Source organism: Prinia subflava, chromosome 2 (assembly GCF_021018805.1).
Source record: "Prinia subflava isolate CZ2003 ecotype Zambia chromosome 2, Cam_Psub_1.2, whole genome shotgun sequence".
NCBI lineage: Eukaryota > Metazoa > Chordata > Aves > Passeriformes > Cisticolidae > Prinia > Prinia subflava.
The window spans coordinates 70369769-70397623 of NC_086248.1; the positions used below are offsets into that span (position 1 = coordinate 70369769).

The 27855-nt window shown below is 45.4% G+C and overlaps 1 protein-coding gene across 2 annotated transcripts in view; it reads right to left on the bottom strand.

The window, feature by feature from the left end:
• SLC35F3 (solute carrier family 35 member F3) overlaps nt 1–27855 on the bottom strand; it is a 163590-nt gene that overhangs the window by 10127 nt on the left and 125608 nt on the right. For both annotated transcript variants that reach the window (XM_063390472.1, XM_063390473.1), the window contains one exon: nt 2361–2580. In XM_063390472.1, coding sequence (XP_063246542.1) covers nt 2361–2580 — 220 coding nt within the window. The remainder of the gene's footprint in view (nt 1–2360; nt 2581–27855) is intronic.

The window sequence follows — 27855 nt, forward strand, 5'->3', positions numbered from 1 at the left end:
GCAGCTGTCTTTCCTCCTGGTTCCAGGGAGAAGGCAGTGTGTTGGGGTCATCCTGAGGCTATCCTCCAGCAGTGACACTGTTTCTGCCTGTTGCTTTTCACATGGGCTGTACAGAAAAGAGAGGGAAGAGGGGAGAAAATTATTCTCTCCAAAGACTCCATGCAATGTCCCTCTGCAGACAGGAGTGCCCTGGCACTCCCACTGTGCCACACAAAGCTGGGTGGTGGAACTGCTGTGCAGCCATGTGCCCTTCCAATCCCTACAAGTGCCTCCTCACTCTCATATTGCCACAGTTCAGGATGACTACTTAAGAGCAAATAGCCCAGTCTGTCTGCAAACCCCTTCTCCCTGCACCCAGGTCCCTTATTGGCCTGTCACCTGGGAAGGAGAGAGCTGTGTTCCTTCTTGAATTCAGGAGACAGCTTGTTCCTTCTCAGGAAGGCCCCCTGCTACAATCTCACCAATGCCAGGTTCCACAGGGAGGGGCTGGAACACATGGCAGGAGTATCACACAGCCACCACTGCCCTGGCCCCTGTTCTGCTTCTCTGCTTCATTGCTGCTTTCCCAAAGCAGTGCAGATAGGAAACAAGAGACAGCTGGACATGGCCAGGACCGCCATGTGGGTCTGCTTCTCTGCTCCTTCCCCTCCCTCTGCCCCTTTGAGAAGGGAGGCACACAGAGCAGGGGTCATCCCCCAGTGCATGCCCCTTGCCATGGCACAAGACAACCTGCCCAAGAAGCTGCTGGAAAGTTCCTTGGCCATCCTTGCTCTTCCATCATGGCCGTGCACTCAGGAGAGCCCAAGAAGCACCTCTGCTCCACAATGTATGTGCCCATGTGGGTATCCCTGCACACTCAGGCTGGCTCCTTTCCCTCCACACCACGGCCGAATCCCATGGTGAGAGATGGCACCCTCAGACTGAGGAGCAGGCTGCAGGTGCAGACTGCAGTGGTCGCCCCTCCACACGCCATCTCTGCTGTGTGCCACCAGTGCTACAGCTGACAGTGCCACAAGAGAGGTGGAGACACAAAAAAAATCCTTTTTTAAATTTACTTTAAAAAAATGGCCAGCACATCTAGCTTAGATAACAATGAGACTTCCCGAGCTCCAGGATCATTTCAGGATACCCTTGCTGCTGCACTCAAAAATCACAGTTAATTTTTTTTCAGGGCAGGGCTACTTGGGCAGAGGGGTGGGCAGACACCAGCTGGCCCTGCTGAGCTTTTGGCAGGTACATTTTGCAACCATCCCCTGAGCAGCCTCTTGGCTGCCACCACTGAAAGGCTGGCCAAGCTCTCCTGCCAAATTCTCCTGCCAGAGAGGAATACTTCCTGAAAAGTTAACTCTCATCTGCTCCATGCAACAACCTCTTCTTAGCACTACCAGCCTGGGCGGGTGAGCAGGGAGCTCCTCAAATAGTGGGCAGGAGACAGGAATAATTACAGTTATTGCTGTTGATCTTGATTATTAATTAATATTAACTGGTGAAGCCAGGAAGGAGGGACCCACTGGTGCCTTTTCCTTGCAGTTGTTCCTGGCCCTGGCAGGGGCTCCTTGGCCCCGGCGTGGTGGGTTACCTGCCCACTCACTCTGCTGCCAAAGGACGCGATGTGCTGCGGGAGCAGGGCCAGCAGGGCGCTGAGGGGGTTCTGACAAATCCTCTGTGCTTGGCTCTGTAGAGGCAGAGGCATTCGCGTGGGGTGCAGAGCTGAAGGTGTAACAAACATTCGGGGTGCAGAGCAGCCCACAGCTGCTGGTTTACGAAGGTCCCTGCGGACCCCGACTTCCATCGGTGACATGCAGACACACAGTCCGGCCACGGGTGGGCGAGGGCAGCCCGGCTCTCCGCGCCTGCCCGCAGCCGCTGCCGCCCGACACGGGTGCCAAAGGAACTGTGCCACCCTGCAAGGCTGCTGTCACACGGAGAAAGGGGAGGGCGCTGTTGAATTCCCAGGAGGGGACCAGAAGCGCATTGTGTGCAGCCAGGGCTTGCGAGAATGCGCAGTTCCAAACAGCCAGGTCTGCTGGCAGCCTGGGAATAGTCACCTGGAAGGCATTGCAAGGGCTGACACACGTCCACAGCAGCACGGAGAGAGCACATGTCCTTTGTGACACTCTGGAGCGAGCTGCCCCTCTCCTGAGGGAATCTGCACAAAGGCATTGGGCTGGGGGCTCCAGGGGCTCCGGGAGCTGACAGCACCTGGAAGGCTGCAGGGAGGGATGCATCCCGCCCTGCAAGGACTCCTGTGCCCGTGCAGCTGTCTGCATGGGTGCTGCTCGACTCCGCTGGCAGGAGGCAAAGGGTAAAGACACAGGGGTGAGGGGGAAGAGGGGAGACAGAGATAAGGAGTCACTTACCCTCACTCCCATGAACCTGTCCCTCAGAACGATCCATGAAAGCAAGAACACAAAAGCTTTGTTGCAGCAGAACAACACGGAGACATCCGTAGTGTTTATTTTCTTTATTGCATGTAAGTAAAGGTAGTTTGTGAGTGTCCAAAGAACACCAAAGGGTGCTGCCTTGGTAAAAAACACCTTCAAAGTCAAGCCATTGTCTCCAAAAAATCGGCAGCACTCCCTAAAACAAGGAGAGAAAGGCAGTGTTATTACATAAGCCAGTCACAGTCTGCAGCAAATATATGGCTTTTTTTTTTCTCCTCTTCTTTCCTTTGGGGAAAGAGAGGCACACACCTTAAAGAGGAGGAAAAAACAAGTTTCAGCTTCTGCTGCAACAGCCAGCACTTGCACAGGGTACAAACAGGCAGGGGCTGCAAACATGGAAGGGGGCTGCAAAGAAAGAGCAAAGGGAGAAGTGCTGACAGGAGGTGAAATCTCACTCTTTCCACCAGTCTCTTCACAGTGAAAGTCTTGGAGCAGTGTGGGGCTATCTTTCTCCCTTCAACCCTGTGGGCACCAAGATGCTGAGGGCCCAGGGTTGGCAGCAAAGCCCCTAGCTCCCCGCTCCTGCTGAAGCCATGGGAAGCTAGTGCCCATTGATCTCCTATGTCGGGCTTGGAAGGGCCGGAGCCCAGTCTGGGATTTTTTCCACGCCAGTGGTGGGACCTGGCTCAAATCTCCAGCAGCATCAGGGCAGGAGCAGGAGGGGGTGGCAGGCATCTGCCTGCTCCCCCTGAGGTGAGAACATGGCATGGTAGCACCTGGGGACATGCTGGAGCAGCAGTGGGGAGTCAGGAGCTCCTGGGCACAGTCCAGGCTGGGGATGCTGTGAATCCTGAGCAGCAGGCACCTGAGCAGGTTCAGCCCTGGCACAAAGAGCAGAGGCAGCAGCAGTTTGTTTGTGTCCCCAGTGTAGCACTGGGCAACAGGACACAGGAGGTGATGGGGTGCAGCTTGGCCTTGCTGGCAGGGCTGGCATGGGGCTGCAGGGGTGGGGGGGAAACCTGTCTGTGCCTGTTCCTGCCTGGCAGCAGAGCTGCAAGCTGCCAGCTGCATGGAAATTCAGTAACACAAAGAAGGAATGAACCAGCTGGGGCTGTGGCCAGCAGCCTGCAAGGTGTGTATGGGGCAGCCAGCACAGTGCCCTGGCCTGCACTGCCATTGCTCACTTACAAACCTGCAAACTCCCCAGGGCCCTGAAATACTTTATTGGGGTGTTTTGACAAAACCTGAGCAGAATTAAATTTCCTGCTGACAATGATGGACGAATAGGTTTTCACTGCTGTCATGAATTTCAAGCTGTTTTTTTTCCTGAGACTGGGCATGTAAAGATCATTATTTGGACACTGATAAAAGCATTGGTTTGATCCACTTTCCCAGAAGACAAGGCTGTACCAGATGAATACCTAAAATGCCCCCATCCATTCTTTGAGCCTCGTCAGATCTCTGCATCCACAACTCTACATCAGCCTACAGCCCCTCTGCTACAGCAGGGACAAGACCGCAATGTAGAGGAAACACATTTTTGTGTTTATTGGGTTTTGTTGCCTGCCAGTCCCTTGTATCAAATCATAGCTATGCAGAACCTGCCCATCTCTGGATGTGATGACCCTGTACTTTGGCTGCTGTACATGGACACTTTCATTTGAGCTGCTGGTTCTGCGTTGTGTTGCTCAGTGTCCCTTGTCCTCTGCAAAATTGCCTGCTGGCTGCAGCCTATTCCCTGCCAAACCGGCTAACTGCCTCTCTGAATCAGCAGAAGAGCTGCCCATCTGCACTACAAACCACAGCCTGACTTCCCACCTGCTGGAGCTGTTCAGGGATGCTCATGACCCTGACAGATGCTGCCTGTGCTCAGCATGTGGCCCTGATCCATTTTCCCCTTCCACAAACACTACACCCACTTCAGGTCTGGCCTTCCGTCCTGCACAGCACTGACTGTACCAGCCACCGGCCACAGGGGACACAGGGAGTGCAAAAGGAGGCAGAGACACACTGAAAAAGCCAGTCCCAAACTTCATTAGAGGCTTAAACCTGCTTCCTAGGACACCATGGAGGGTTTCACTGCCAGGGTGTCACAGGCAGCCAGGCTCATGCTCTGAAAACAAAAAGCACAGGCACAGTTTAAATAAACTGACGTGAAGCAAGATTAGTAGAGAGGAACAGGAAGGCTGGACTCAAATGAAAGGACAAAAATGGAATTTATGCTGGGATTCATCCTGGGGAAAAAATGTTCCTCCTGCCAAAAATCTGTTCCCCACATATAGAACTGGCTATCACTGTTTCATGCACAGTAGAAACATGTGCTTTTACTGTCTTGTGGGCCTGATTCTTGTTTAGTAAATACCACTGGGTTCCTATGATATCACAGCCTGGATCCCTGAAGCATCCAATGTAGTGCTGTGCTGCCCCAAAGGACAGCCTTGCCCTGATATGGACCATGACTCTGAGCTGCAGTGCCCACTTTGGGAGTCTCTCTCTGCCCTATACAATAAACCTGCCTTTTTGCTGTTTTGGCTGGCTTCACTAAGCCTGAATTACTTTTTGTAGGCTGGCTCCAGCTTTCAAAGGAGGTCTCCTTATGGCAGAGATTTCCTTACCCAGCACAGAGCTGTAAGGAAGCTTCTCCCTGAGGATTCCTAGGGCTGTGGAAGGTGCTGCCAGCCACGTACCCACATCCACAGCGAGCCCTGTTGTTCCAAACAGGGCACTCCTGCAGATGGGTTAGATGGCTGCCTTGGACTTGGCATCTTCAGTGAAGTATGAGGAGCATCTGGGAGAATGTGGCATATTTTGTGCACCAGAATGACCACGTGCCATACAACAAACCTCTCGCAATTAACTGTCTCCCCAGGTTTACCACTGCTTATTGGGAGAACTGATTTTTCCCTGGTGCCATAGCACAGCTTGTGAAACCACACCAGGAAGCATTTGATGAAGAGAGTTTTCAGTGAGTGACAGTAGATACATAGTTATGGGAAGCAAGGCAGGACTGTGGTATTACCTATGCTGTAAGCTCTAAACAGTCAGGGATGACTCCAGAAAAAACAATCTTCAGATTAAATATTTTGACAGAACATTTGAAAGCAGCTGTTCCTGCTGTCTGCTAATTTCTGAGGCCAGCACAGACATGGGCACATCCACACTGTGTTAAAAGAGAAATTGTCGTCTTAGACTGACCAAACCTATTCCTGGTCACATTACCAGAAATCCCGCACCCGCTGCTCTCACCTGCCTCCTCAACCTGAAAGCTGCCTTGGTACTCTCTTGACAACACTTTTTTTCTTGCTGGGAACCCCCTGCTTTGCCCACAGAACAGTGGGATTTCAGGTGTGGACAACAGCCAGAAAGCTACAGGGGAAAGTTGATGGAAAGCTCAGGTGTGCCCTGGGCCTGTGAATCCCCAGGTTGTGCTGAGCATGGCTCCTCTTTGGCACAGAAGCTGCCCTGCAGAGCCCCTCTGCTGAGATGATCTTGCCCTTAAGGTCTGTAATCCTCTATGTGAGGAGTAAATTCCTGCAAGTGTCGAGCTGTGTGCAGATAAGCTGGCAGCAGCCAGTGAGGAGCTGTGGCATTGCAGGGTGCAATGCTGTATTTTTGAGATAAATGATCTTCCTGCATTGGTTTCCTCGATTCTGCCATCTGAGCTGGCACTCCATTGTAATCACAGCAATTGGTTTAAAATATAAATGCAAGGCATTAACAAAGGCAACAGCCAAGGTCTGTGTAAGACTGGAATGGGAATGTCAAAGGAAGGAAACTGGAAGGGAAACGTACTGGCTCAACTGCCGCAGCAGCAATACAGAGAAGTTTGCTTCCACCTAGAAGTGCCATGTCCATGTTCAGACAACCTGAAAACTGCTACAGCACTACAGGAACTGGGATAAAAGGTACTACAGAAAACTCCAAGGAACAGTGATCTTTTGTTGGTGTTTTAAGTCTAAACTGCTCATTTCTTTAGCTTTCATGTACTAGATCTTGTTCTTCCTCATAACTCTTTTAAGTGTGTATCTTCATTAACCCAGCAAATGGCAAATTAGCTCTACTCCATTAGGCAAGTCTCCAGCACAATACCAGCAAAATAACTCTGTCACTGGAACCAAGCATCCCCCGTGAAGTAAATCAGAAGTCATCAGTGCCAAAATTCTATGCTAAGTAAGAGTTAATTATATTGAAAGCAGGTGTTGCAATCAAATAAATCTTGCAAATGAAATATGACAGTAAAGCTCCACTTTTCCCCCACTGAGTTCACAATTAGAGATTTAACTGTATTCACCTTCCACTGCCTGTTTTGTCTTTAACCATTGCTAGGTAGTGGTGATGTTTTGACGTTTCCCCACTTCTCTGAAGCTCATGCAAATGAATTTATAAAATCTTGCCAACACTGGAACAAAGGTTTTTTTCCCTGTTTTGAAAAGAGAAAGTCCCACCTATGAAAAGGAAAGGTAGACAAGAACCAGAAAAAGTACACACAATATGTTGCTCCAGGCCAGGGGTTTGGTCTCTTGATACTCCTTGCAGAAAAAACCTGTGCCAAAAAGTTTTGTAAGCCATTGAAACTGCCATTACATCTTTGGGAAATTTGCAGTAAAGTAGAAAATTTCTGGAAGTAATACACATCCTAAGGGAATACTTTGCAAAAGCCAGTTATTTCTCCTTTCCAGACTATTAACTTTTGCTAGAATTTTTTCATGGTCTCAGTCCTCATACTGGAGCCTCTTCCTCCAAACTAGATTTGGATCTGCTGCTGCTCTTAGAGGGTAATATTATTTCTTTGTAGACTGTGCTTCTTACTTTGACCTTGCAAGGTCTGTACCTGCAAATTGAATTTGGCTAAATTGCTTCTGATTTTCAGCAGAGTGAGCATCACCTCCCTGGAGCACAGCAAGGCCACCACTGTGCCAGTGACTCTGTCTTCTTGATTAGAGATTGGCAGGCAAAACATGTTTTGCTAATCCCTGCACCAATTAGGCCTGCATGGATAAATAATCTGCAGATGTGCAACAGTCTTACATTTTCTGCTCAATGTAGAAAAAAAAGACATGGATTAAATGTCATGCCATGCCTTCTGGGAGGACTCACAAGCCAGTTGTAGTAAGCAAAAGCAAAGCAGACAGACAAGATGCATTGACAGTAACAGGAGAGAAGGAAATTAGACTCAAGTTTAATTTCTTCCAGTGAAAAAAACCGACAAGGACGTTTTTTGTCATTCATCCTGTTAGGACCACAGCATCTCTCATGCATTAAGCTCACAAATGGAGGTAAGTATGACTGCTGTAGAGATAAAAAATGCAAGTTAACTTAATATATTCCTCAAGAATAGTCTTGAGGAAAGTAAAGATATGTTTTGCAGAAGAAAGAATCATGCCTCCAGCTTTGCCTCCTTCCCCTTTGAGCCCCACTGACCCAAAGGGTAGCCATGACAAAATCAGCCTCTCAGGTGGTGGATTTCAAAGCAGTGCAAGAAAAAAGTAAGCTCATGAAACCCATTTTACAGATGTGCAAGCTGGGGCACAGAGAAGCAATCCCTAGGTGCTTTAAAGTGGCAGGATGAGGGATGCCTGTTGATTGCACCTTCAGAGAGATGGGGATTTGCTTTTCCTGCATGTTTACTTTACAGCCAGCTCCTGTTACTTACCAAGACAGTCCCTGAGCTCCTTTTTCCTGAGTCACCACAGGTTCACATGCCAACAGAACAGTTGCACGGAGGCTCCTGTGGTGTGTCCCAGATCATAAAAAGCTGTGAATAAACCTGCTAGCCTCAGCACTTTGCAGAGAGATGCCCAGGACTCCTGCCATGGCTTTTATTGCTCCGCTGGTCTGCGGCTCCTACAACAAAACCAGTATACCCCCACCTGCTGCTTTCCTCAGGAAAACTGCTTCCAGGTGCTGGAGGGCACAAGCTTCTCCTCAGCTTCCATGGGGCAGAGGTCTGAGACTTGTCCTGGGTGTGCTGGTGTGCCTTGCCTGCCCTGCTGCCTGAAGTGCCTACTGAGGAACGCTGCAGCCCATGGCACAGGACCTGTCACTCCTCAGAGAAGCCTGTACTTATCCAGTCCAGTCTGTCCCTGCTGGGGACTGAACTAGGGCTGCAAACCCTGGCCCTTCAGTCTCTCGTTATACCCTTCCTAAGGGGAATGGCAGCAGTGCAGCCCCGGAGGTAACACCAGCCCCAGGGACACCACTGATTTCTGGAGATGGATGCAAAGGGTGGATTGTCTAACACACTCTGATGACTTTTTAATGTCCATCGTCACATGCATATTTTTCTGTAAGCACATTATTAAATGCAAGAAATTACCACAGAAGCCAAACAAGCATCCAGCTGCCACTTTTAAATGTGTGTGCCCACAACTGACTTGATCACTTGTTTCTACACTTAGTTTGGGGCTGGTGTTCTGCCTTTAAGCTTTTATCTGTTCTGGGAGTTTCTAGCTCATTTGCAGAAAATACATTCTGATAGGCAATGGAATGAGAAAATTGTCTTCTCTTAAATTAAACAAAAAATAAATGAAATAAAAACCCCACAGCCTGGTCTTCTCTGAACTAGAGAGACAGAAGCAATTGGTTTTGCTCAGCACTGCACACGTGCCATACTAGACATTTGCACAATAAATGGTCCCAGGAAATGCTTAGCTATGGATTTACATAATACACCAGAAAGGCTCCAAAAGAAGCAAATAATACAAATCTTACAAACCACCTGAATACACATTTTCAAGACAAGTCTTAGAACAGACTCAGAAACCTTAATGAGAGACTGTTTAAACTAACATTTAAATAAAAGAAGTTTAAAAGAACAAGACGGAACCACGTTTCAGAAAATGCAGCAAGTATTCCTGGCAAGAGGAAGCTTTTAATGTGACAAGATACCTTCAGCAGCCAGGCAGCTGAAATTATCACGAATTATCCAACATTTTCTGCCTTTACACCCCAGAGGTACCCAAAGCCCGAAGTACTTTATGCTCTTCTAGACAACCGGCATTATACAAATAAAATGTAAGACTGTTGCTATGTGCAAGCTCCAAACACCCACAGACCAGGCAGGCATCACATTTGAACACAGACATAAGCTTTTTAGTTACACTCAAAGGTTGCTTTGTGGAGCACCTTTTTTCTGAGCCCACGAGAAAGGCAACCCTCGACTTGATCTGGTCTAGCACTCAGGATTGGCCTCAAATCTTTGTTAGAGCCCACCAGAGCAGTGGCCAGGAGGTCCTCACGTTGGACATTCCCCTCCACTGCAGCCGTGCCTGAAGCTGAAAGGGGCAGGAGGGGAATGAAAGCTTCAAAGGTTCCTGGGGGTTACTGGCATTCCCACAGGGCAAGCAGAGGGAAAGTTCCTGCGGGTGTTTGAGACAGGGCTGGAAGATGAACTGGAGGGCGCTGACCCATTGCACAGTGGGGTGTGATGAGGAGCATGCCAGACCCACCACCACACCCAACGGGAGTACAGGGAAAGGACTGTCAGCTCCAAGAGCACCAGGTACAGCCAGGCACAGGCAGGCACGGCAGGGTGTGAGGAGCAGTTAATGATCTGTATGGAAGCTAATGACAGTCCCTAAGGAGCTACGGAGCAAGCTGAGAAAATGAGCAGCACCACATCATCAGACATTTACTCAAGAGTTCAAAAAAGCCCAAGAATGAAATAGAGAATTCCTAATACGGCTGTGTAATTCCCTTAAAACAGCCTTCTTGCCCAAAGCAAATGTCACATTGTGCAGTGACTATGGCTGGCCGTAAAATTTGAAGATGACCATTGCTAGTTAAAGACTGAACCTCTTCCTCCTCCTGAGCTCTTCAAGGAGAAACAAGGACAGGGAATGCCCAGTTCAAGGAGCATGCTGGTACAGCCAGGTGTTGCCGGCAGTATTTTCATCCCAGGAAATTGGCTGCTGAGCAGGTATCCCTTAAGGACTAAGCCCAGGAAGAATACTCCTGCTTCTACCTAATGCACCTAATCACTGCTGCCATCCTCCAAACCAGGATGCTGACTGCTTGCAGCAACTTAGTGCTGATGAATTCAGACCTTCCTGAGGATCTCCCACTGCACCAGTCACATGGAAGTGGCCTGAGGCTGCTGGCTCTCCAGAGGGACCATTCCCCTGAAGGCTCTTGCTCCTCGCTTTTATCTTCTGCAGCTGCAATTAGAAAATCGCTCGGGGCTCTGCCTGCCTGAAGGCTCTCACCTCTGCAGGTGCAGCTTCTCCCAGACAGGGAGCAGCACAGCACCACAGCTCCTCAGCATCACCAGCCTCCTCAGCCACCCGGGCCCAGCTGGGGGGACACACCCCAGCTCTGGGGAAGGGCATTCCAGCTGTCAGATCTGCTTCAGGGCCTTTTTCCTCGCCCACTGCAGGTGAGTGTTGCACGAAGGAGCAGGGGCTGTGTTTTGGGGGGCTTGGGAGATGCACTGGCACCAGAGTCACAACTAAACTGTGTCCTGCTTGGCCCGGTATAAATGGGTTTGCTAATGCTGGCCTTCAAAAGGTTAGTTAATCAAACTGGTTTTGGAAGAAAACCTGAACCACAAACCCACATTATTTTTAACGTAACCCAAGTGGATTAGGCAATTCCCTGCAGGTCCCAGGAGTTTGGAGAGGCACTTTATGAAACACTTCAGTACTTCATTTACTGAAAAGATGAAAAGCATGGAAAGCCTTCCAGGGAAAGCACTTGGAAAGGGTACCAGGAGGCTGAATTTCAGGTCCATAGTGACCGTTTATCACAGATTTTCAGTGTGAGCTTGGACAAGTCCCCCAGCCAGCCTGCCCCCCTTGGCAGTGGGGAATGAGGGTACTGGCTCACTGTTATTTCCCAGGGCTGTGCTGAGGTAAGTGCAGTCAAGCATTTGTGCGGCGTGCGGTGAGGGACAGCATACACAAACTGAGGCAGAGAAAACCTAAACATTAGACTCTCAAGGCTTTGACTGCCGGAGTCAACATCATCACTGCTCTCCATCATCATCCAAAATTTCCATTGACGTCAGTGGATGTTCTGGGTGTGAAAGGCCTGCAGACTCTGAAACTGTGCAGCAATTGCTTGTGGATATCTTAAGCATGCCCTGATGTGATTTATATCCAGCTTGTCCTCTTCAGCTGTGACCTGAACCACTTAGTTCTTTTTGGAATAGTCAGAATGAAACTTTTAGGAGAAATTGGCCAGCTGGCCTCCTGTAAATAGGATTTTTGTAGTGGTTGGCATAGGCAGACTAAAAAAGTATGCAAGAATAAAATGCTTTACTGGTAGTTGCTGTCTTGGCTTCTGGGCTCTGCTGAAGTACGGTGCTGATAGGAGGGGCAGCAGTGCTGCTGTGTCTTGGGAGAAGGAACCAGACAAGAGGCAAAACAAGGAGGAGAGAAATATCTTAGTGATAAAATTGGCTGTGCAAACACCCTGAGACAGCTGTTACAGAAACATATACATATACCCTCACACACGTATTTAATTTGCACCTTTATGCCTGTGGGTTGTCAGAGGGAGTGTGTGGAGATACGGCTCCAGCTGGGCAAATCTCCTGTTAACCCTTGCTGCTGGCAGTGCCAGCCCTGGGCCAAGGGCATAACCTAATCAACCTCATAGCCTAAGTACTAATTGTTCAGCACCATGATGGGGTACTGGGGACAGCTGGGAAGAGGAAGGCACAATCAGTGTCTTCTGGTATCTCCTGGTGAGTCAGGAGATACCAAAAGACACACCATTAACTTGGCAGCTAGTCTATGAAAAGGAAGAAAGTTATACAAAAAAGAAAGCTGAGAGTTTGCTGACATAACAGAGAAGCTGACATTTACTATGCACAAATTGCCCCTAGATGCATTAAGTAAACGGGATATAGAAAGGAAATAATCTTTTCTAAATACTTGTATTTGTGGTAATTTTTAGAGTACCTCCTCTCAAGAACAGGTGAATCTTTTCTGTTTGAAGTTTGTTTGCCTTTTTAGTTGTACTGCTGATGTCCATTTAACACAAAACCAGACCACTCTCTACCCTGTACTCTCTTACTTTCTGTTCTTCAACAAAGTCATCCCAATCCTGCACACAGCAGCAGAGCAAGGAGGGATCCATGGAAATGGAGGTCTCAAGACTCTGTGATGGCATCTACCCTCATCCCAGAGCCTGACTGAACAGCACCTTTCAGAGCACAGCAATCGTTGAAAAGCAGCCTCTGAAAGATTGAGAAATTCGGCAGTCACATGAGGTGAACGAGTACAGCTGATGAGTTGGGTGCCAACAGGGAGAGATGTTAGAAAATTACATGTCCATTGCTTCTGAGATTGAGATTTCTATGTGCTTTACTTGTTTTGACCTTTTTCCCAATAGGCTTCAAAAACATTGTTGTTGCTAGTTGGATTAAATTTGTGTAACACCTTAATAGAAGTGGCAAAACCAGAGCAATATGTAACAGAAATTCAATGGCTTTCATCTCTGCTACTGGAATATTACGGTCTCTCAAGTGGCATACAATAACTGAGAAAGGCTTGAAATCAATTTCCCGCTGTCCAAGGGAAGCATGAAATTTTCCGCTCCCCATATAAGCAAATTGTTGTTTGAACAGTAAACAGGCAAATTAAAAAGTACTGACACCTACTGCATTTTTAAAGCACTGGAGAGCACAGAAATGAAGCCATAGTAGCTGGAACGCCAGGAGAACGTACCCATGAAAGTTAGGCAGCCTTAACTCCAGTGAAGAGCTTTACAGGAACTGGTGTGGTTTGGATTTTTGAGGGTAACATCTCCTCTACAATATTGTTCTACAAAAGTTGGTTGAAAAGTTGTAGACGTTTATTTTCATTCAGTTTGCAGTGAAACAAAATGCCCTTTCACTGAATCAGAAGCTTCTAAAGAAGGGTACAGGTTAACAAAAAAAAATTACAATAATTCTGAAATAAGTTTTAATTTTTTTTGATTTGAACAATTTAAGTGAAATTTGTCTTTTGAATTCCTAATGAATATCAACTATAATGGAAAATAATGAAAGTAAACAAAAATAATAACAAAAAATAAGCCAGATTGTATTGTACTTGAAAGGTGGTTTTATTTTCATTTCTCACCTCTGTATGCTCTTGGATTTTGCCTGTAATCCATTTAGAACAAGATTTCTTTTAAAACTTCAGAATGCATCCTAGAAAACAAAGTCTAATTATGACCCTTTCTATTATCCCTTAACTACTCTTCTATGTGACTGCATAAAAGGCACTGCTGACTCAAGCTTCACAGCCAAGAAAGTACTTTCTTGAAGAGAGGGGGAGGAATTTTGCCCTCCATAGCCTTACAGTATAGCTTATAGTTATCTTTATAAATAAGACCTGAGGAGAAAATATTAAAAAGAAATAGTAAACCTGATTGTGTACATGCCAGTTCAGAAGCTTTGTCTCCAAGGAATTTTCTCCTCCCTACTTTTCAGAGTTATAAAGGAACCTGTAAAATTACATGTAGTATTGTATGAGGATCCTGTATAAAAGCAAAATCTTCTCTGAAGACTGTTCTCAAGACACAAGTGTACAGAGCATCAACTTAATTTTCTTTCTGAGCACAAGAGGCAGGTCTACATAATAAATATGTATTTATATATAATAAATACAAGACAAGAATAAATACAAGACACAGTTGTCTTTCAATCTTCTTGCACTCTGAGGGGTTGACAACTTCATAGTTCTTTCAAGCTCTTTTTATGCTCATGGATTGGCGGGCCACTCATTCTTACACGGTTCAGAAGCTAAACCTCAGTTTCATGATCCATAAATCTGCAGGCTGTGAGCCTTCTCCTTTAAACACTCCATAGAAGTGAGCAGGATACTGAGTTTTGTGATAGATCCTCCCTCCAGAGGGGAAGCTGAGCTACTGCAGAGCAGTTCTAGGAACGGGATTTGTGCCTACTTTTGCAACTCAGAAAATTTCCAGCTCCTTCCATCAGCTCCTTGCAACTCCCCAGTTGAGGTGAAAAGCCCTTAACACTTCAGAATTGCGGAAGTAGGTAACCCTTGCCTTTCCCCCTCTGCTCAAGCCAGCAGCCTCCAATTCCAAGGAAACTACTTTGGAATCTAATTTGGAATCTACTCCTTGAGATATGTGTCATTTGCATGGGAGAAAGGGCTACCTGTGGGCTGGGAAAGGACAGGGTAGAAAAGGTACCTGCCGAGGTCTGCCATTGGCAGCCACAGGCCCATCGGCATCTTCCCCAGCATGTGGCCACTGACGCAGGAGAACTACCAAGCACTCCACTGACAGTGACAGATGCAGATGTCCTCCAGCAGTGTTAGGAATGACAAACTCCATCAGAGCCTTGCCTGATGATGCTGGTGTGAACTTGGGGTCCAGAAACAGGAGAAACAGTAAACACATACCACAGATGCAAAGAGCTGCAACGCCCCGTTAAGCATTATTGTTGCACTGGTTGGATCAGGTCTTTAAGCAGATGTCAGCTGCCATGGCTAGTAAGTCTCATCTGAATTCCTGAATGGTGTAGCTTTATTTACCTCTCTGGTTCCTGCTGGAAGTGTGGAGTGGCACATGTGTGGGTCACCCTTGTGCCTCCACTGCTGGCTATTAGAGCAGCCACCTTTGGTGCTGACTTTACTTCCAGCAGCTGTCAATGTCCCACTCTGGACTTTTCAGCCAACATCCTCCTTAGACAGAAAACAGTAGCCTAAATACCTAATGGGGTTATTAGCCTTCAGTTGCTTCATTCAGAATGGAGTAAAGCAACTGTGATATTCAAAAGAACAGAGCAGAAATATAAGAAAAGAGAGAGATCAGATAGGAATTAATTAATTCTACAAGTAAGCAAAAACATTATTGCACTGAGGTGATTACACTGCCTAGAGGTTATAAAAAAATGTGATCTATTTAAAGTCCTTGGAAAGACCAGAAATGAGAACCGTGGTGGGGGATACTTAACGTAGTTTCAGATTTGCCATATTTAAAAAACAGACTTGAATTTGAGATGGTGGAGTTAAAATGGTGCTTTTGACTAAAAATTGCTGGAAGCCATCAGAGTCCCTCTGAACAGGATGCTAACCATTATTATTTATGTGTTTGGATGGAATACACAGCTGTTCTTCAGAGGCCAGGCGGAAATTTGTTTTGAATCTGAAGCCTTCCACAGATACGATGCTTCAGAGTGCTCATCTGCATGTTTTAAAATGTTATTTTATTTATATGAAATATTTTATATTTTTAAGGTTTTCCTCTTACATGATAAGAGGTGATGAAGCACCAAAAGTCTTTGGCCAAAATCTGATGCCACAGAAATAGGAAAATACAAAGCAGTTGCATCTTGTCACTGCTGTGCATGTGTGGGGGGAATGTCAGTGTGGTTTGGATAAGGCTGTTACAGCGCACACTGCTCTTCTTCCTAGTGACATTTTTTATGTACTTGTTCTTTTTATTTTATATTTTTATTGCCTGCTAAATGGTTTCTTCTGGCTCTGCTTTGTGTGAACCTCAGTGCAAAGAAAACAGTTCTGTTCAGAGAAGCACTTTGCAAACTGCCCTGAGGAGGAGCGAGCTGGTGCCTCACTAGCTATAATCACTAGCACCATCCTGATCTTGGCTGTGAACCCAAAAACGAGGATTTCAACCCAGTCATTGCTGAACATACCCATTTACTTTGTGAAAGGCTGATAAACAGAAAGCCCTTATTTGTAATGGTAATAACATGGGAACTTCTCAGCACAAGATGCAGAACTCCTGAGTTAATGAATTGGAAAACCCATCTGCTGGTCCAAATGTCATACTTGTCTTTCTGGGAACAAAATTACTGAAAGACAAATACAGCATTAACCACCCCTTTCTTCTCTGCCCAATCTGTGTCAGTGAGGCACTCACTCAGAGAGGCCTCTGAAGACATGGACCTGGACCCCACAGGAATCACCAGCCTGGGTCCAGCCAAGCCTGTCCTGTCTCTGGCAGCTGCTGATGGCGCAGGCACCAGGGATATGGCACACGTGAAGAAACCTGTCCCTGGGACAAGCTGCCACTTTCTTGTCTTCCTCTTCCTGGTCTCCTGCTTAACCCACCTTGGATACATTAGCCATACACCTGCACTGAGCCTGTAACCCAAGTGTAGCTCCCAGCAGTTCAGGAGCAGTGAAAATTTTAATTAAAACTTCATTAGTTAAAGCACTCTCAACCACTCAGATGTAAGTACAGAGCCAAAGTACTTCTCTATTGCCTTTATGAATCTCTGTCATAAGCTCCTGATTATCTGCACAGCTCAGCTTGGACTTCACTACCCTCTAGGACTGCACTGCATGTGCTTGGTCTGACAAATTTGGGACTTCTTCCTGTGACAAGAAACCATCCATACTGCATGTTGTGATGGTGCAGGGTGATTAGGATTCACTAAGACTACATCTCTGGAGAGAAAACAGCATCATTACCTGTTGGGAATTAGCAGAGCAAGTAGAGGAAGAATACAGATTATTCAGGGTGAAGGTCTGTCTAGCGAGAGCTCCTGGAAGACTTGCAAACAGAGCCCTTGCTTTCAAGTGGCAGAGACTGGCTGCTGACAATAAACTTGAGGTGACTCAGAAACATGGTATCTGGATTTTTCTCAGAAATATGACTGTGACATTTGAAAGTGTCAAATGGAAATGACAACTTTTAAAGTGGATTTCCCTTAACTGGAATAGATCACGCATTTCATGCTGGAAATGTGCTGGCTGCTATCTGTTTCTGTGCTATTACATTTTGATGTGCCTCTGGTAATGGCTCTAATGAAATGTCTGGAATAGAGCCTGTTAAAGAGTTTTCTTAGATTTAGATGCTCAGATACCACAGGATTGACTGTAGCACAGATGAACATCCTTTTATTACAGACGATTTCTAAAATAAAATGTAAGAATATTAGGGAAGACCCTCCTGTACTACAACCTGATATAAAGCCACAAAAGTGATTTCTGTTCTTACTATTTATGACTAGAGGAGTAAAGCTCCTTCTAATCTACATCAGTGAAGCATGCAGCATATCCATTCTTACAGCACTCACTTTCAGCTAAAATGAAATAGCTTTGTGACACACAGCTGCAGTTTGTGGCACCTTCTTGGATTTCATGGGTAGAGGGAGAACAGGGACAGTGATTTTTTGAGAGAGACTGGAAGGGCTGTGCAAGGAGCCTCCCTTGTGCTTGTTGGTTCTGAAAGCCGAGCTGCAGTGAGGAGAGCCAAGTGTTTGCCAGACACGAAATTACCGGGCTCATTTGTCTTCCGCCTTCTGCTCCTGTGACATGCTTATTCCTTCCTTCATTTTGGAAAATGACCTTGTGATCTTTCCTTCCAGCATCACACTATTTCCACAGCAGCTGCACCAAGAGCAGTGAAAAATCTGCTCCCTGCTATTACAGGGTAAAAGCACTACGAGGGAAGGAAGCACAGGGTGTCCTTGCGGCAGGAGCCAGCTCCTGCTGAAACCTTGCAGCTTGCCACCCAGGAGAGAAGGGGACCTTACCTAGCCATGATTAATGCCTGCCCTGTGGGTGTGCCTGCTCTGTCTTCATTTCAATAACAAATTTTTAAGGCCTGTGACAGACTATAATTGTAAAATGGCTTTTCTGGCCCTCTCCCAGATCTGTGGCTCCAGAGGCCAACATCAGAACGTGCTACAGAATTTGGATCAGATACCCTTTGGTTGCAGTTCTGGTTAGTGCAATTGCAGCCATGTGCAGTGGATTGCCTGGGAAATGAAAATGGTTGGGTTTATAGCAGAAAGCATGAGAGGAGGAGGCAGAGTGCTGTTCTGAGAGTGGTAAAAAGCAGAGGAGACAAGCGTAGTTAGCTGGCCTGTTTCAGTGTGCCTGTGAATCCTTACACATGCATAGCAGGGGGTGTTGAAAAATTTAACAGAATTGCTGCTGGGGATTTATCACAGCCTACATACTCTGTAAGCACTTACCTCAGTTTAAGTTCAGACATAGATTAATTTAACCAAATAACTTGTTGGATTTATCTGGAAAAGCATGTTTACATCTTTCTAAGACTCTCAGATTTCTTTCCACCTTTGATTTCATAAACTGCTTTTGGTTAAGCCAGCCCAGCCAGGCTGAGCTCAGTTGCAAGCTTTCTGGGGGAGCTTTGCAGTGAGACTCGTCATTTGCCTGCTTCTCACACAGGGCTTCCTCTGTCACTGTCATCAGTAAGATCTGGACACCTTATGTCATATTCTGACATGAACTGGGGGAGGTTGAGGTGTTACGTTGGCAGAAAGCAGATCTCAGGCAGAAGAGGAACTGGGCCTTTTGAAAATCCTGGAGTTATTTGCATCCACAAGGATGTTTGTAATTTAATTATTTCCCTTCCTGTTCACCTGCTACTACATCACATGTTGTGTTACTTAGGTTCATGATGAGGTCCATGAAGAGATGAGAAAAGCATCTCCCTGAGGTCCGCATCCTTCTGTCCAGCCTTAAAGAATCATAGAATCATGAAAGTCAAAAAAAGGCCTCTAAGATTACCAAGGCCAACCATCAACTTAGCACCACTGCCATGTTCACAACTAAACCATGTCCTCAAGTGCCACAGCCACATATTTTTTGAATATTTCCAGGAATGGTGACTCCACTACTTCTCTGGGCAGCCTGGTCCAATGTTTGACAACACTTTCCATGAAGAAATTTCTCCTAATACCTGATCTAAACCTCCTCTGGCACAACTTGAGGCCATTTAATTTCCTTCCTTCACTTGTTACCTGGGAGAAGAGACTGACATCACCTCACTACAACGTTTCAGGTACTTGTAAAGAGTGATAAGGTCCCCCCCAAACCTCCTTTTCTCCAGGTTGAATGAACCCAGCACGCTTGGCTGCTCTTTATGAGACCTGTGCTCCAGACTCTTCCCTGGCTTTGTTGCCCTTCCCTGGACATGGCCTTCCCTTGGCTAGTGCTGTGGGACTAAAGCCCCTCCACAGGCTGCTGAGCTGCAGCTGAAGAAGGCAGCCCTCACCAGACAAAGGAAAAATGGCAGGTTTCAGCAGATATGTGCCTCAACCTTGATGGCAAGCTCTTGTGGCACAGCTACTGTGTTTGTTTCCCTGCCAAAAAAGCACCTAGCACAAGCTGGCCCACATCAGGATTTGCTGGATGCTAATTTCATACAAATATTAAGCAATAGGGATACTTGCATGACTGTGTGAGCTAGAAAAAGCAGACATGGGCTTAGATAATGGAGATTTAATACAGCATGTCTCTAGGAGAGGAAGGCAATTAGAAGTCAATAAGCAGAGAACAAAAACACATGAATGAACTGTTCAGCAACGAAAATGTGCATGGCTTGAGTTAAGCCATAGAGCCCTGAGCCTGGTAGAAAAAGTAAGACATCAAAGATTAAGGCTAAGACTCCTTATTGCTCATGGCATCTGAAGAACATGTAAGATGATGGATGCGTTAATTAGCTCACTGCATCTCAGGAGCTGAAATAGTTGGTAGGTGGGCTGAGCCACAAACTAAAATAATCCCAGCATGTGAGAGAGGATGAGCAGGCAGCTTCAAGATTACATAGGAGATGGAAGCAAACAATGTCAACTGTCCCAAAAGAAAATGTGGAATAATATCTTCGAAATACATAGTAAAAGACTAATCTACCTAATAATAGTTGCTCTTTGATATGAGTTTTATTTTATTGCTATGCTTGTTCAGTAAAAGTATATTTGGCCTTTTCTCTTCATTATCAATACCATACGTAACAAGGATGAATATACCAAGTTTAGGCTATGTGGTCAATGCATTCTTAGAAGGGAGTTTTCACTAATTATAATATGTGAAATAATGATAAACTATTATTTTAGTAACTCCCCATATCTATTTTTGCTCATGTTCACTGCCAGAATGGCATAATTTTGTTATATGTGAGGATGATATTGAAACTTATAGCATCCCTGGAGATCTTTGACAACTGAGGTTTACATGTGTTAGGAAATGGCTCACAATCACATTTAATGTATGCATAAATCATCCTAAAAATTAAACCAACAGACATAAATGATTTGGTGTTGGTGAGATTGATTAAATTTCTCATCAAGATAATACAAAAAGAATTTGACAAATAATCCACAGACAGAACAAATGGGCAAACTGCAAGAAATGACTGGATTACTCCACCTTCACACTGAAATCCTAGGAGGATCATACCAAATTAAAAACATCAATTCATATTCAGGTGCTAATGCACTGACTTTTCCAGTGGGCTGAAGATTATCATTGCCCACAGGCTTCAAAGGAATTATGGGTGATCAATTCGGATCTTAAAATAGATACAGGAAGGTTAAGTACAGTGTCTCTCACACAAGTCATCAGGCATGGTGGGATTTCAGTCCAGGAGAGAGTCAAGACACTTTTCTGAAGGAGAGTTTTCCTTTTGGAAGGTCTGTAGGCAGGTGAGTGCTGGGGGTGCCTTGTCCTCTCCCTGGGGCTTCGGCTCTGTCTGCAGGCAGGGAGGGAGGGACTTTGGGAGCAGCACCAGGCAGCGCTTTGCAGACAGGTGCTTGAGAATGAGCAGCCTTCTTCTTGCTGAGAGAAGGCAGGGCCAGCCCCTCAGCAAACAAACTCAGGCCTGATCCTGGAGACTGGGCTTTTCTATCCAGACCCCCAGGGTAAGATACTTGCTGCACAAGGGAATTTTCCCACCCCGTTCAAGAGCATGATCCCACATTGATCCTAGAGCTAGAAAACACAAAATCTCTGGCTTCACTTTCCTGTCAACAGTTTGCAGTTTACAGGAGAGTTCCTGGTCTGCAGGATTTTCTATGAATACTGTCAAAAGTAAAACAGCCTGTTATCTCCCTGGGAAATCCCTGTTCTTGCAGGATAAAGGGATGTAGTTGACATCAAATGTCAGCTATATACACACATACATACACACACACATATGTACACCACCACAAGGAGACATTTCCAACAGGTTTTACTACTTTCACCATTCCTTCCAACTGAATTTTGCAGTTCCACCGCAGCCTTCAGCAAGAATGGAAAATCCAGCAGCAGAACCTCAAAAATGCTACCCAAAATATCCTGACGCCTCACTAAATCTCAGCATCGGAATCATTCAGAGTCACAGTGCCCTGTGATATCCTTATCTGTCATTCCCTTCCCCCTCTCCCCCCAAGGTACCTAACACAAAATCTGGCTCATTTTACTGTAAATGTGCACTAGGGAATCTGCTAAATTTGGCTCTATCAATACTGCACCTACACAACTAGAATAAAGAGCTTCAGTGTTTGAACTCAGCCCTTTCTCAAAACTTAATGCACTGTGATGAAACTGAGAGAAAGGGAGGTTACTCAATAAGCTTAAGCCCTTGAGAGACAGAAAAATGTACTGAACAGTAGTTCATATTGTTACTAATTTTAGTCTGATTTTCTTTACAGGTTGTTTCCTGGGAAGAGTGACAAAAGCAATGTGGTTTCAGCTATCTGCTCAGAAACCTGGCAGAGGCAATGCCTGTTTTGCTAACCTACTCTCTGCTGGATCCTAGCAGTGAGGGTGCTGCTCCTCTGGCAGGCCCCTGCTACTGCAGGGAAGGGATCTAAAGCACCTCACTAAGGCAGGTGGGCAAAGCACTGTGAGATGCACAGGGCTCCAGGTAGCTGGGGACACCAGCTCGGGTATCTTCTGGTGTTGCTGGCTACCTTCCTGTGCTGGAGAGTGGTCAGCTTTGCCATGGCCATGTTGGGGTTACCCAGGAGGTACAGCCTGCTGAAATCTCACTACACCACCAAGGATGAGCTGAAGAGCTGCATAGCTAGCTGGTCATGGGGGAGGCTGGTGGCTGTTTTATTGAAGGGATCCCATGGCAGGAATGACAATTCCTGTTCCAGCAGAAAGACCAGTGGCATGCAGAGGCAGAAAACAAGTGAACCTGGCATTCAGCTGGAGACATTTTCCACCTCAGTGTAAATCACCTGCTCTTGTTCATTGTGTAGTGATGGGCTGGAATGAACAGCTCTGTGAGAGCAGGGGAGAGGCACGAGATGTGTTGTGATGACTGTAACACAGCTATCGGGAACACTCAGGCACACTGAGGACTATGGGGACATCAGCATGATTTGTACCAAGTCTAATGGAAAAATCAATTCATTCTCGAAGAAGAAACAAAGCTGCATTAACAAATCTTGTCCGGCCAGTGCTATTTACATCTTCAATTGCCAGAAAAGGGGAGAGCATCAGAACACAGGCGGCTATAAACCGAGTCCCTGTGGAGGAGGGATTGACCAGGTAAGCAGGCACTTAAACCAGGACATGTCTTCAGCTGTGGAGCATGGAGGGGCTGTGTGCAAAGGCTTGGGTGAGCTGCGTGTATGCTAAGGAGCTTATCTGCTGGAGAAGGATAGATCAGCCACGAGAAGCCAAATTAAGATGGCTTGCATCTCATCTGCTGCTGCCAGTGCCACAGCCTGTTTGTGCTTGTGGGGATGGATCTGCTTATGTCTTACCTCTGGCAGAGAAGAGAGGCTCCTGATGAGGAAGAGATGTCTGCTGGAAGCCACACATAGATGTTTAGGGCTGTTTGCAGGACGGGGCACGTGTCTTGGCCTTTTTGTGGCTCTGACTCTTTGACAAGACTTGCTCCTCAGGAAGGAGTGCCATTCAGCATCACTGAAAATCAGCACTGGCACTCCTAAGTCTTAGTAATTAGTCAAATCAATTATTAAAGATGCAAAAAAATAAAACTAGCAAGGAATCAGCATGGTTTGCTGATTACTCTCTTTCCATTTGGTTCCTAAATGTTGCTGGGGAGTTGGAAGCCAATTTCAGGTAACTTACACTAGTCCAGATTCTCATCTTCACCCACCCCAGAGCTGTGCCAACGTGAGATATTTTGGGTTTGGAAAGAGTGTAAATGAACTGAGAGTTTGGCTCATGGGTGAGGATTGAATAACATGATGACAGAAGGGCTTTATAAACATTTATTATTCAAAATCTCTTCTGCAAATGTGAACACGCCTAGGCAATTATCTTGCTTTAGCCGCAGATGGGCAATTTTGATGCAATTATTATGCACCTTCAGTATGACAAAGCTTTCAGTGCCATTCCTTTTGAAAATGTCTGAATTAAACAGAATGAAAAAACTAATGAACTATTGCATCTTTTTCCTGTCAGCTGCACAACATCTTGTAGATGCCATCAGCGTGCTTCATGTGCAAGAACTGCGTGGTCATGGCTGTTAGCCCAAAGGCTCGCAAACACTGAGCTTTTTGCTGAAGACAAACACATCTGTAGCCTTCGGTAGCTGAGTTACTTGAGGAAGGATAATTTGTTGTTGCACACTCAGATCACAACATGAGATTGATACCGAGACTTTATTTGTCATCTCTCTCTCAAATATCCCTAACGAGATGTTTCTATGTGTCCCCAAAACCTGTGGTTAATCTGTGCTAGACAAAGTCTTTCGAGACTCCAGATACCAGCAGTGTAATAGTGGAAAGTGTCTGAAGCCACATTGACAAAGAGAACAGTTTGTTTTTAGCACAATTGCTATGGAGGAAACACACTTGTCTCCAGTTTCTCGAAACCGCTTGTGTCTGGTTTCTTGCAGCAAACACATCCGGGAAGCCAGCTGTTTTTTGTTTTGTTTTGTTTTAATCTTTAAAACAAAGCAAAGCTCAAGAAATACAAAGCAGCAGACAAGTTAGTTTGCAACTTGCCAGCCACAAGTAAAGTCCACAATTAACTATTAACATATAACTGGCACAATTTTTAAGAGCAATTTCCTCACTATTACTCCTGTTCACCTGAAAATAAAGCCAATTCTCTGCTTACTTTTGAAAAGACCTCAAGAAGATATCTTTAGCAGTTTGGTAAGTTTTAGTTGCACGTTCATGCTTGTTAAGGAACAAATCCGTTAACACAGGAAAAAACTCTTGGTGGTATGATTGTATCTTCCCTAGGTGGTTCTGAGGGACTTATCTAGACCTCTGTCACTTGGATGGCTGCTGAGCCAAACCAAGCCCTGGTACATCCCATGCTAAAAGCTGGCAGCCAGTGACAGGACTCTACACATGAGCACTGCTACAAGAAGCACTGTCCACTGAAATCACACAGGATTTATTGAGCAGCTTAGCTCATGCAGGAGCGGTAAGTGCCATCACTCATGCAAATGTTACGTTTCAGCAGAGCTCGTGCACTCTGCTTCCACAACACACAACATTTGGCCCACCAGCTCTGCTTCCCAAGGCATGCTCTAACCACTCTTTGAGGTTCTTCTTGTTTTCAGATGCCTGACAGCTCACTAGCACACTGAGAGAAGCCACCTTCCTTGTTTCAAATACCTCCCTTATTCTGCTTGATGTCACTTAGCTTTTTTCTCACCTTTCTCAATCCATGGTTTAGCTGATCTTTACCATACTCCTGTACAGTTATCTGTCTTACATGATCAAGAGTACTACTCTGCTAAAAAATCCATGTGGAACTTGGTAAGGCATAGGAACATTATGGCATAGGATCTATCTGGAACCACAGAAGAGCATGGTTTTGTAAATCGTCTGAAAAACCTGTGAAATCAATAGAGCTCTTTATTAAATGCTATAAGACTTTCAGACAGTTGGCCTTGATTGTTGAAAATTTTATGAGCATGGGCAGATTTGCATGCATATTAACAGAAAGCAGCTGATCATGTGTCTGTATGTCACTATATCTCTTCTGGCACACTATTTTTCAACACTAAATTTTTCTGTTTCACTTCTCCAGAATCAAAAGACACTTTTCAAAAAGTAATGTGGAGGATCAGGATGAATTCCAGTCTGGTCAAAACCTGAGTTCCCCTCTGCAAGATGAAACACATCTAAACAGTTATTAATTTGATATTTTTAATATTCACTCAGCCAGACACTCTCTGATAGAAATTAGGAAGAAATCAGTTGCTGTGAGGGTGGTGAGGCACTAGAACAGGTTGCCCGGAGAAGCTGTGATGCCGCATCCCTGCAAGTGTTTAAGGTTAGGTTGGATGGGTCTTTGAGCAATCTGGTCTAGTGGGAGGTGTCCCTGCCCATGGCGGGGGAGTTGGAACTAGATGATCTTTAAGATCTCTGCCATTCTGTGATGAAATCAGCATTCTGTCCCTGGGCTCAGCAGAATAATTCTAGATAGGGTCAAGTGCTGCCCGTACCCATCACATTTAATATAGAGAAGTTCATGAAATACTGAAAAAGCTAGGTGAAAATTTATTTGATTATTAAAAATAAGCTAAGCTCTCATTTTAGTGGCTTAATACAATTTCTTTTTAAATTTCAAGGTTAATAAAAATAAATCAAATGCTCCCTGTTTGAATCAACATCTTTGCCTGAGGACAGAAAAACATTTAAGATGGCTCTGGCAAAAAGTGGCAAACAGAAGCAGAACGGGTAAATTCATGGCAATATGTTCTGGTATGTGTAATTTTGGGATATCCTGGAGACAGCACAATAAAAGATGCAATGGAGTACACTAAATTGAATAACAGTTATGCCTCATTCAGTGTCTGCAGACCCCTAATCATTAACAGAATTAAAAGGTAGATGTGATATGGCTCTGCATTGAACAGGTTGGACTAGAGCTGCCACCCCAGGTCCCCAGCAGCTAGAATTACACCATGATTCTGTGACCTGATGTTCAGGGTATTGTGGTGAGATGGTCTAACAAGACCACCTCTTGTTAGACGGAAAAAATATCAGACAATATTACAGGGCCGTGGTTTCATTTTTCTTCCAGTCAGTTTTAAGATGTACTGAAAGTAGAGGTGAAATTCTTGCTATTTTCTAGCATTCTATTGAATAAGTGTTTTTAATGTTGGCAGAATTATCTTTCTGTACTTGGAAATCTATATGTACTTCAGCTGAAGGTATAATAAGCCAGACTAGTCAAGAAAGTTGCAGCTTCAGTGCAGAAAAGGCAAGATACAATTTTCAGTTGTCCTTGCTGGCCTCTATAACACACAGTGAAGAAAATTAAGTTTTAAAAATGCAGTATTTTGGTAAAGCAAAATGTTTTTTTCAGATGCAATGCAAGGGCAAAATGCCAGATGATGTAGAGGAAAAAGACCTAGAGTCCTCCTCTATCAAATGGACCTGGATTCATACCATCCAAGGTGCCTCATCTTAGCAATGTACTACATGAAGGTTAATAGTACTCTGTCGCTGAAGGGGCACCCATGGGTGCTTGAAGGGACTTGAGATCCCTGAGGCTTAGCAGTTGAGGATGCTGAAAGAGATGGAGGATGCCATCCTTCACATAAGGCTTCCAGAGGCCCACTCCCCCAGTGGGAATCTGAATGTTTCACTCAGGCAGTAGAAGGTTTTTGAGGATATGAAGGAGTCATTGCAGCAGTCTCTAACTGCTTGTGAAATGAACAGCTTCAGTAAATGAGTGAACAGCTCACAGCTCCAAAGAGAAGGGACACAATTTATAAATTAACAAACCACAAGCAACCAACACCAGCTCAGGGTGGGGAAGAGCTCAGTCAGAGGTATAAGTAACAGGGAACAGATGAGGCAGCCACAGGAGACTTAGTGTAGGCTCGCTTAGCCAAGAGACCCCAATGATATGGCAATGACCACTAAGCCATAAAGAAAATGAGACTCTTTCCTATAGACTCAGTGAGTTGTGGCCCTGCCCCAAGGACTGGCAAACAAACCAACAGGAGGGTTGTTTCCTTTTCTGCAGCCAGGATGGAGAGAAGCAGTCTTCACAGTCATCCCAAAGCAGGTGAATAAGGTAACAAAACCATATGTTGTTTGCCATCCCCATATTTGGATTGGATTCTCTGGCAAAAAGCTACTATTTGGAAAGGTATTTTAGCATTTGAAAACACAAAATGGTTGCACATGAGTGTGTGAACACATACGTGAACCTGTCTGCCCATCAGCTTAACCTTAACATTATTTCCCTCCAAAAGCCCTTATGTACGACATTATGTAGCTGCTCAACAGGGTTTATGTTGCCTTGTTCATATACCTCTGTTGTTTCCAACCTCCACCTTTGGCTATTTGTCCCTTTTTACCTCTTATAGCTTTGTCTGGCAAGCAAGGGTGGCCAGCTCCTGGAGACCTGGACTGAACAGGATCCTCAGCTAGGTACGTGTGCATTTATAGGAGGCTGTCTTTTCATACAAACACAAACAATCCTGGGAAATCTGGACACAGTCCATAACCACTAGGCAGCTGGACAAATAGGTTTTTTCCACTTCTGTAGTACTGCCAGCCTCCAACACTTCTCACTGTATCATCTGTCTTTATTGAGAGCTGTTAATTATAGCTACAAAGTCTGTTGCCATACAGGCACTTTCCTTTTTTAAAGCAGCTTTAAAGGTAGATGCCTTCAAGGTATTTTGACACAGATCTGGGCTGGAAAAAACAAAAGCAGGATTCCTTATCACTCCTTTCTGGGTTTTGTTGTTATTTTTGTTGCTGCTGTAAACATCATGGAGAATTTATCTAGGACAGTCCCCATTTAATAAGTCTAACTTGGGGTCAAGGTACTTGGTGTGGTGACCG